The 10,653-nt window shown below is 47.8% G+C and overlaps 1 protein-coding gene across 1 annotated transcript; it reads right to left on the bottom strand.

Annotated features, from left to right (window-relative positions):
- Nucleotides 1-6,585: 6,585 nt before the first annotated feature.
- LOC118917213 (colipase) lies at nucleotides 6,586-8,526 on the bottom strand. The gene is made up of 3 exons (XM_036894741.2): nucleotides 8,363-8,526; nucleotides 7,192-7,314; nucleotides 6,586-6,730 (listed from the first exon to the last, which is right to left on the bottom strand). The coding sequence occupies exons 1-3, from the start codon at nucleotides 8,444-8,446 to the stop codon at nucleotides 6,587-6,589; spliced, it is 351 nt and encodes a 116-aa protein (XP_036750636.2). The 5' UTR covers nucleotides 8,447-8,526; the 3' UTR covers nucleotide 6,586.
- Between the last annotated feature and the right edge of the window lie 2,127 nt (nucleotides 8,527-10,653).

Below are 10,653 nucleotides of genomic sequence, written 5' to 3'. Positions count from 1 at the left end.
GTTTTTTCCCTGTTGGGGCAGAAATGAAAGTCCCCCCGGGGAGACTTGAACTCCCATCCCTGCTCCAACCCATTTCAGGCTCAGCCTACTCTATATCCACCCACTGAGAGCTCAGTTTACACCTGAACTCTCTCAGTTCCCCTGATCTTTAATTTCAGTAATGTGAAAGTGTACAAATGTGTATAAAGAATTGCCAGTATTTATTTTTATTTTTTCACTGTCCAATCTTTATTTATTTATTGTGTTAAGTTAATTCTAAATATTCAAAGACCGCTTAACAAGTCTGCACCCCTAGCCCTCAGTACTCACATTCCTGAAGAATCCTTAAAAGGGTGAACCCCAACCTTTCGGGGCGCTCCTCTCTCTAAGGTCGCGTACACTTTCTAAGTGTGTAACCTTTTAATCTTAAACTTTCTCTCTCCAAACTTTCAGGGAGCCTCTCCTCCCTGAGGTTGCCTGTTCTTTTTCTCTCTTTAAGTAACTTTAAATAAAACTTTTACTCTGCTTCACTACTGTCTCTCTGCCCTTCAATTCTTTGTTGTGGCAGGAGAGAAGGACAGAGGAAAATACACAACACTACCCCAACAGAAGGAGAGGTTGCAAATTAAACTGACAAAAGACAGATTAGCAAGAGAAAAGACAGATTTCTTTTTTATTAAGGTATTATTGATATACACTCTTATGAAGGTTTCATAAGAAAAACAATGTGGTTACTACATTCACCCTTATTATGGAGTCCCCCCAATACCCCACTGCAGTCACTGTCCATCAGTGTAGTAAGGTGCCACAGAGTCCCTATTTGTCTTCTCTGAGCTACACTGTCTTCCCCGTGACCCCCCACACACCATGTGCACCAATCATGATACCCCACAATCCCCTTCTCCCTCCCTCCCTCACCCCTCCCCTTTGGTAACCACTAGTCCCTTCTTGGAGTCTGTAAGTCTGCTGCTATTTTGTTCCTTCAGTTTTGCTTCATTGTTGTACTTCACAAATGAGGGAAATCATTTGGTATTTGTGTTTCTCCGCCTGACTTATTTCACTGAGCATAATACTCTCCAGCTCCATCCATGTTGTGGCAAATGGTAGGATTTGTTTCCTATGGCTGAATAGTATTCCATTGTGTATATGTACCACCTCTTCTTTATCTATTCATCTACTGATGGACACTTAGGTTGCGTCCATATCTTGGCTATTGTAAGTAGTGCTGCAATAAACATAGGGGTGCATAAAAGACAGATTTTTTTATTCACACATGTATGTTGGAGTTCCCAGAAAATGTGACTCAATGAGGCAGGTAGAATTTGGAGTTTACATATCATTTTCATAGAGGAATGGGAAGGGGAGAAAAGGCACTAGGGGAAAACAAATGACTTTTAAGAAAGATAAAAGGGTCCTTAGGACCGTAGATGGGAGAAATGCTAGTTTTGTGACAATGTCTATTTAGATGTGGCACAGACTCCTCTCCCATGATAGTGTTGCCGGGCAGCTGCATCTGGGGAGGTGTCTCCCTGCACACCAGGTGAAACCTCAGCCTGGACAGGGGAGGGTTTTTGACTTGGGACAAGAAAGAATTCTCGAGCAGGTCAGACTAGTGTAGGTAAAGAAGGAATTCATTAAAGCAAGAGCAGCAGGGACTGGCAGTTGCCTTGCAGGCAGCAGAGAACAGGTAAGTGCAGAGGGAAAGTTCTCAGCCTAGGGCAGAGTACCTTGCCAACTCTTAAAACCAGGTCTGCGTGGATCTGCACGGTGCGGGAACCAGCCTCTACCACCTCAGGGTTTGGGGGAGCTGTGGAGCACAGGATGGAGCGAGATCATGTTCTGAGAACTTCCAAAGAAAGGAGATTGTCAGGCAGGCTACCAAGAGCAGCTCACACAGCTGCAATTCCATCCGGCTCACCCAGGCAACAGGAACTCAGGTCCAAATCAGAGCTCTCAGCAGCCCCTTCCTACTTATCAGGAGTAAAGCAGAGACAGAATGAACACTTGGAAATAAAATGCAGTAGCAAAGAGATAAAACACAATGATTTGAGCAGTAAAAAAGCTTTATCTGAAAGTATGCACTTAAAGAAAGGAAAGTGTGGGCCTCCTCAGAGAAGAGGTGTGCTGAAAGGCTGTGGATTCTCTTTTTAAGGCTTTCAAAATGGGGCAAAGGGCAGGGGTGTGGGGTTGTTGGGTGTAGGCTTGACTTGTGGTCTGAGATGCTTATCTCTGGGGAGAGACACCTCTTCTCCTCTCCTCTCCTGTATGATCAGTTCTCCAGCTAATTCTGCTAAATAAGCTTAACACAAGAGGTTTATTGATCCTGTTCTTCTCCAAGATATTGGTTACCCTCAAGCAGTGGGGACAGATCAGTTAAGACTGCCTGCCCTGCCTTAAGGTAGGCTGTTGGCTGATTAGTAAAGAGTATGTTAAGAATCTTACATCCTAACTCCCTGGTTTTTAAAATGGGATCTTAGCCTTAAGATGGGGTCCCTCCTGTTCTTACTATACTGTTTATATCTCAGCATTCTTCATCATAGGCAGGAAAAGTTAATCATGATGCTTGTCCTGTGTCCCTGCCCTACCTCAATAGGAGGCCATCTTTCCTGGTTGCAAGAAACTCCCAGGGAGGGGAATTATGACAACTGAGTTCTTTTGGGAGGCTCTGCTTTTAGGCAGATAAGGGAGGTCAGAAAAAAAAGCCTGAATGCCTTCTGCTCAAAATAATTTTTATGCTACAGTGGCATTTTTTGATCCTTCATAAGTCATGGATATTCAACTGCTCCTGTGGGAAAAGTGGTCATTAGAAGAAGCCATGGCTGCCAGAATCTAGACAAATTTGCAGATTTCTGAAAAGCAGCAGAAATCAAACATCTAGAGAAGGAATGAAATGTAAGCTACCTGTGTAACTTTTAATTTTCTAATACCAATTAAAAAAGGAAAAAAGAGAAGTGGAACCAATTTCTTTTTTGGCATTATTAATCTACAATTACATGAGGAACATTATGTTTACTAGAGTCCCCCCTTTCACCAAGTCCCCCCACCCACGTGCCCCATTACAGTCACTGTCCATCAGCATAGTAAGATGTTGTAGAATTACTATTTGTCTTCTCTGTGTTGTACAGCCCCTTCCTGTGCCCTCCCTACATTATACATGCTAATCATAATGCTCCCTTTCATTTTTCACCCCCTTATCCCTCCCTTCCTACCCCTCCTCCCTAGTCCCTTTCCCTTTGGTAACTGTTAGTCCATTCTTGGGTTCTGTGAGTCTGCTGCTGTTTTGCTCCTTCACTTTTTTCTTAGTTCTTATACTCTACAGATGAGTGAAATCATTTGATACTTGTCTTTCTTCACCTGGCTTATTTCACTGAGCATAATACCCTCTAGCTCCATCCATGTTGTTGCAAATGGTAGGATTTGTTTACTTCTTATGGTTGAATAATATTCCATTGCGTATATGTACCACCTCTTCTTTATCCATTCATCTACTGATGGACACTTAGGTTGCTTCCATTTCTTGGCTATTGTGAATAATGCTGTGATAAACATAGGGGTGCATCTGTCTTTTTCAAACTGGAGTGCTGCATTCTTAGGGTAAATTCCTAGGAGTGGAATTCCTGGGTCAAATGGTATTTCTATTTTGAGTTTTTTGAGGAACCTCTATACTGCTTTCCACAATGGTTGAACTAATTTACATTCCCACCAGCAGTGTAGGAGGGTTCCCCTTTCTCCACAACCTCGCCAACATGTGTTGTTGTTTGTCTTTTGGATGAAAGCGATACTTATTGGTGTGAGGTGATATCTCATTGTGGTTTTAATTTGCATTTCTCTGATGACTAGCGATGTGGAGCATCTTTCCATGTGTCTGTTGGCCATCTGAATTTCTTCTTTGGAGAACTGTCTATTCAGCTCCTCTGCCCATTTTTTAATTGGATTATTTGCTTTTTTTTGTTGAGGTATGTGAACTCTTTATATATTTTGGATGTCAACCCTTTATCAGATCTGTCATTTACGAATATATTCTCCCATACTGTAGGATGCCTTTTTGTTGTATTGATAGTGTCCTTTGCTGTACAGAGCTTTTCAGTTTGATGTAGTCCCTCTTGTTCATTTTTTGCTTTTGTTTCCCTTGCCCGGGGAGATATGTTCATGAAGAAGTCACTCATGTTTATGTCCAAGAGATTTTTGCCTAAGCTTTTTTCTAAGAGTTTTATGGTTTCATGGCTTACATTCAGGTCTTTGATCCATTTTGAATTTACTTTTGTGTATGGGGTTAGACAATGATCCAGTTTTATTCTTTTACATGAAGCTGTCCAGTTTTGCCAGCACCATCTGTTGAAGAGGCTGCCATTTCCCCATTGTATGTCCATGGCTCCTTTATCATGAATTAATTGACCATATATGTTTGGGTTAATATCTGGACTTTCTATTCTGTTCCACTGGTCTGTGGCTCTGTTCTTGTGCCAGCACCAAATTGTCTTGATTATTGTGGCTTTGTAGTAGAGCTTGAAGTTGGGTAGTGAGATCCCCCCTGCTTTATTCTTCCTTCTCAGGATTGCTTTGGGTATTCAGGGTCTTTTGTGGTTCCATAAAAGTGGAACAAATTTTGATAATGTATTTTATCTATAGTCCATTCAAATATGTTATTTCAACATGTTAAATTTTTTTTAGATATTTTACTTTTTTTTTGTAATATGTCTTCAAAATCCAATTTGTAGTTCACACTTATCTCAGTTCAGATGAGCCACATGTCCAAGTGCTCAGCATGTGGCTGGCTAATAGGTACCATATTAGACAGCATAGGTCTACTGGGTCCAGCATCAGGAAGTTTATATGGTCTTAAGCCTTCCCACATCCCTCCTTCTATAGCTGAATATCTAGCAGATATAGAAAAAAAGTTACAGCAAGGTGGGGAACTCTGAGATTGGGACATTAAGGTGTTAAGTGTCAATGGCAAGGCTACAACCTATAGGACATCTTTACGTAAATTAGAAAATGGTGACTCATCTGGGCTCAAGGCTTGGTGAGAGGAAGGTGCTTTTGTACAATAGGAACAAAAACAAAATGCTCCCCTTCTAGGCAGTGTTGTATTTGGTTCAGTGTGGAAAATCAAGAACAGCTCCAGGCATTTCAAGTAGAAGGGATTTAGTATAGGGGAACAGGGGGTGGGGTCCTGGTCACTTGCTTCTGCAGAGCCCAATTTCCTACTCACTCTTGGAAATCAGGGACATTTTCCTCATATCTCCCCTACCCTCCAAGTCTGTAACTCAGTGGTCATTCAGCAGATATGTGAAGAAGTGAGTGACTGCAGATGCCTCCCCACTCTGGGGCTGAACCTGAAACACCCCTGCGTCAGGGCCTGAGACCCCAACTGAGTTAGGGTATTAAAAGCCCCTCTGAACACTAACTCAGGTGTGTCACCTGGTTCCCCAACAGCAATTGCCCCTCTTCCCCCTCTTCCTTGCTAACTGAACCCCAATACTGATTGGGCAATAATGTGCCAGCCCCAGGAGAGAGATAATTGGTCCAAGCTAGTAATGGCAATCCCATTCCCTTTGTCCAGTACTTGCTTTCCCAGCCTTCTTTGCAGCTAGAGGTGTTCAGGTGACCCAGCTGTAGACACTGAGATATGGGAAAGTCAGCCTGGAGGATTTAGGGCAAGATAAGAAGGTATGCTATGAGCAACACTCGGACCCCACCCCCTACCCCACCTACCTTCTACTCTATGCTTCCACTCAGCATAGATTTGATGTTGGGAGTGCAACCGTAGTAGTAAAGGCATCTGCCAACCAAGAGGGGAAGATCAGAACTGCAGATGCTGCCATTCCCACAGAAAACTTCCTTTCCCTAGACTTCTTCATTAATGAGAAACTTATGTCCCTATTTGTTTAAGCCACAATTACTTAAGTTCTTTTTACTTACAGCTAAAACCAGTCCTAACTCATAAATCTAATGTTTACTCTAAGGATTCATTGTTCATGGAAATATGGAATCCTGGGAATAGGACAACATCTCAATTTCATTTAGTTCACGCTGCCCATTCTTAGCATGAATCCAACTCCTGAATCCACTGAGGGGTCAGTGAACCTTCACTTCACATCTCAGTGACAGAGACCTCGTACTGTCTAAGGCAACCCAGGTTTGATGGCTCCAGGACATAAAACATTTTTGTAGTAAGCCCAGGACTGGAAGTTTTGATTCAGGGCAAAGAATATGGGCCATTATAATTCCCTACTGGATCTGGGTGTGTGTGTGTGCATGCCTGAGAACTCGAGGGGCAGGGAGGGCCCAGGGAGGTGTGACTGCTTCCCAGGAATGGAGAGGTTCCAGCCTGGCTCCACAACCTTGCCTCCAGTGTGTCCAGCCCTGTCCTGCCTGGCTCCAGACCCATCCCTCCTTCCTCTGACCTGTTTAACATCTGCGCTGTTGGGGCAAAGGCTTGATGTAACATCAAGGAAAACACTGGCTCAGCAAGAACATCCAGGAACCTGGAGGAGGTTTGCAGGAAGGGTTTTAATTGCCAAGAACCCCATCAGAAAATGGAGGTGCTGGTCAAGGGGAGAGGGTGGAGAGGAGCATCCTTCGTCATGCCGTGGCTGGGGCGGGGCTAGTGGGAGGTTTCAGTCAAGGAACGTCCAGCATCAAGGCAGATGCCAAAGTTGGTGTTGGTGATGGAGCCCACGATGGTCTTGTCCACTTCGCAGGTCAAGCCCCGCTCACACGGACACTTGTAATAAACCCCATAGAGCGTCTGCGGAGACACAGGGCCAGTGACGACACGGGCTGTGGATGGCTACGTTGTGCCCTGCCCAACCCAATAACCAGCAGGCCAATCCTTTCAGACGCTGCTTCGCCTGACTGCTTCCCCGGGAGCACTGTGGCCTGGAGGACCCGGGTTCTGGTTCCCACTCTGGCTCATCTGCTCTTACAAACTTGATCTCTCTGGGATCCTCTATTCACACAGCCATGAAATGGGGAAAACACATCCCTGCCCCCATGCATCTCACCATCCGGTCAGTTGTGAGGGCCAAGAGAGAGGCTGGGATGGGGAAGTGCTTTGAAGCCTGCGGCCCTCGCTCTCTTCATCCCCTCAACATTTGATGTCCAGGGTGACCCTCCTCCCTGATCCCTCCCCAAACCTCGAGGGCCCTCCTCCTCTGAGCTGCCCATCCCCCTCCATCCACCCTCCCTGCCCAGCCCCTCCGCACGCACCTTGGCGGAGCACTCGCTGTTCTCGCTGGCCTCGGGCGCGCAGCGGGCCAGGCTCAGCCCGCTTTCTCGGTGGCAGCAACTGCTCTTGCACTGGATGCTGTTCAGGCAGAGCTCGCCCTCATCCTGCCGGGTAGCCAGTCAGCCCGCAGCCCCTTACCCTCGGCCCCCTCTCCACCCAGACCCCCACCCCCGTACCGCTGACAGGGACCCCCTGGTGGGGGTGTGTGTAAAAGAAAGCGACCCCTGGGTCTGGCGGCCTGCCTGCCCAGCGCCTGCCCCAGCCCCCCCACACGTGAGAAGCAGGCGCCTGGTGCCAGAGAAGCAGCCCTGGGCTGGGGAGCAGGATGCCTGGGCTCTAGTACCAGCTGCATTGCCAACTCCCTGAGTGGCTCTGGGCAAGTCGCTGCCCCACCCTATGCCTCAGTGTTCCCACGGAATTTGCACATGTGGCCCCCAAACAGGGTGTCCAAATTGTCCTGGGTCCCACTCCCTTGAGGAGCCTGGGAATGTTGAGGACCATCTCCCCCAACTGACTTTTATATATAATCTTAAGTGAATCTTGGCCCCTCCAACCCGGAGTGGTCCTGAGTGAGGAACCTTTGGACTGGGTGGGTGGCCGCAAAGGGTGTTCCCGGTGCCCTCGCTGGAGAGGAAGTGTGGGCCAGCGGTAAAGCCTGGCTCTGGAGCTGCTGGCCTGGCCTCTGATCCCCACTCTGCACTCACCAGCTGTGTGACCTTAGGCAGGTTGCTTTCTCTGCACTCTTGTCTGAAAATGGGGTGAGTTGTAACAGTACCTATCTCGTGTGGTTTGTGAGGACTAAATGAGCAACTATTCCCGAGGCATTTGGAACTCCAGCCCACGTGCCATTCTAGTCACAGGCAGAACAACTGGGGAGCTTTTTAAATGACTGGACTTGAGCCGAGGTTTCCAGGGTGGGAGATTAGGGCTGTGATTTTCAGAAAGCTCCCCAAACCAGGTTAAACCACGGGCTCATCAGCCCTTTTCCGGGACCCTGGGGAAGAGGCACAGGACTGCAAGCCAATAAGGAGAGAGATGCCTCACATCCCAGCCCCCAGGCAGCCCTGGGCAGGGACATCAGAGGTGTAAATCCAAGCTTAAAAAATCCCCACCGTGGGGTTTAGATGACTCCTCCCCTGAAGACCCTCTTACCAGCAGGATAATGAGTCCCCGGGGGTCGGGAACTGCATAGGCCACTGTGAAGGCAACAAGCAGAAGGACGAGGACCTTCTCCATGATGAATGGGCACAGCTGGTCGGCAGCAGCCAGCAGGTCAGGTGGCAAACGGCAGGGCCAGCAGGGCTGGTGAGGCTATAAAAGGGGCCTTGGCCACATGTGACTCACGTCGTGATCCCGAAGGGCCTGCCACGAGCAGAGGCCCAGCTGCGGCCAATCTGCTGGGGAGGCGTGTGTTCTGATAAAGTGTGTGGCACCTCGGCACCTGGTACCTTTTCTGTGCTGGGGGGATGGTGGTGGTGACATGATGTCATGGTTAAGAGTGTGGCCTCCAGGACACTTACCTGTACGGGTTAGTAGTCGGGCAAATTATCTGTTCTGAGTCTCAGTCTCCTTATTTGTTAACTGAAGATAACTTCAAGAGTTGTGAGGGTTAAGTAAATTAACATATGTTATATATATATATATATATATATAGAGAGAGAGAGAGAGAGAGAGAGAGAGAGAGAGAGAACGTGCTTGTGCTTAGCACACGGCTCGGCACATGAGCAGTAGGGGTTACAGCTGCATTGCTCTTGCTGTGTCCCCCTCTACTGCCTCTGCAGTCTCGGCGGGGCGGGGACTCGGGGGAGGCAAAAGAGGGGTCTAGGGTGTGAGCACCTCCTTAGATTTTGATGGGCACCTCTCTTGCCTCACTGCAGTCTGGGCCCTGCTTTCAGCCCCACCCCCAATCCAGGTATCTGGCCGGGGTCTCTGGGGCAGAGCAGCTCTGTGACCCCTGGCCAGTGGATGTGTGTCTCGCCTTGGGTGTACCCCCCACACACACCCAGGGCTGTCTCCAGGAGTGATCTCGGGGCCCCTCCAGAGGTCCTTCTCCATTCCCCTTCTGCTTCGCTCAGTATCTGCAGTTCCAGCATGAAAGGCCCACCTCTTCAGTAAACGGCTGTCCCCAACCCAAGGCCCTGTGAGTGTGTGCCGTCAATAGTCCTGGCAGAGAACGGGAGGTCTCGTGAGCCCCAGAGGGCCCGGGGGCTGGAGGCTGGGAAGGACGCAGCTGTCTGAGTGTGCTCAGGTGTGGGACCAGAGCAGCTTTCTCTGTAGGACTGGACACTGCAGCCAGCGACCCTTCCTGCAGCCAGGAGCTACCCAAGCAGGAGGTGGAATATGTCTCTCCTGCGGAGACCTCAGGGTGGTGGGTTGCCTCAAGTGTAGTTTTGATCCAGACAGACTTGGCTTCAAAACTCAGCACTAACTAGCTACATGACCCTGGACAAGTAATTTGAATTTGTCAGATCCCTGAGCCTCTTTTTCCTCATCTGCTCAATGAGGATTATGGCTCCTTCATAAAGTCAGGATTGAGTAAGACAATGTATACGGAACCGCCGGGCGTGTAGTGGGTGCTCATCCTGTTTAATAACAACCCCTTCCCTTCTCCCTCTGCCGCTGAATGGTGGAATACAGGGACCAGCTGGCAGAACCAGCGAGGAGACCCTTAAAAGGAGAGAAACCCACTCAATTCCAGACACAGAAATACCACTGATTAAAAGAATACTAGCTTCTCTTATTTCTGTGGAACTTGGCATTTAAATCCACTTTTCCCCCTGTGCTCATTCTGGCCCCTCCCTTCCACACGCTCCCTCCCCTGCTGCGGTCCTCCTGGAGCTGAGCCACAGGGAGGGTAATTCTAGGTCCCTTCCCCCAAATCAAGACCTGGAGGCTGGGGAAGAAGCCAGAAACCCGAGGAGCTATTTCTATCTGTTAATGGAGCTGTGAAAAATGCATCAGTCCTGTCTCCAGCTGCTCACAGCCAACTTCCCAGAGGAGAATGGCGTTTTTCCGTACAAATAAAGAGTGCAGCAAAGAGAAGTTTGACAATATTTTGGCTTCCAAATGTAAGCAAGAATTAATTATGTACTTTTTGTATCAAAACCTCATGAGGTTCAACCATCCTTTCCCCAGTCTGAAGAGTGTTTTGCTTTGGGTTTTTCCCCTCAAAAAGACTGAGTTCTGGTTCTCACAGGCAGTCACATGGGTTAATCTCACAGGCGTAATGTGGAGTAAGAACAGCCACAGACAAAGAGCACAGGCTGTAGGATTCCATTCATATGAAGTTCAAGAGACAAAACTAACCTGGGTGATAAAGATCTGTAGAGTGTAACCCTGGGAAAGCTATTGACCGGGAGGGGGCAGGAGGGAGCCTTCTGGAGTGTTGGAATTGTTCCAAATCTTGTTCTAGGATGTTGGCAACACACACATGTAAAAATCCA

This window comes from Manis pentadactyla, chromosome 16, assembly GCF_030020395.1.
Source record: "Manis pentadactyla isolate mManPen7 chromosome 16, mManPen7.hap1, whole genome shotgun sequence".
NCBI classification, from domain to species: Eukaryota; Metazoa; Chordata; class Mammalia; order Pholidota; family Manidae; genus Manis; species Manis pentadactyla.
The sequence above is the reverse complement of the archived record's forward strand: the minus strand, read 5'-3'. Positions and strand labels throughout refer to the sequence as shown.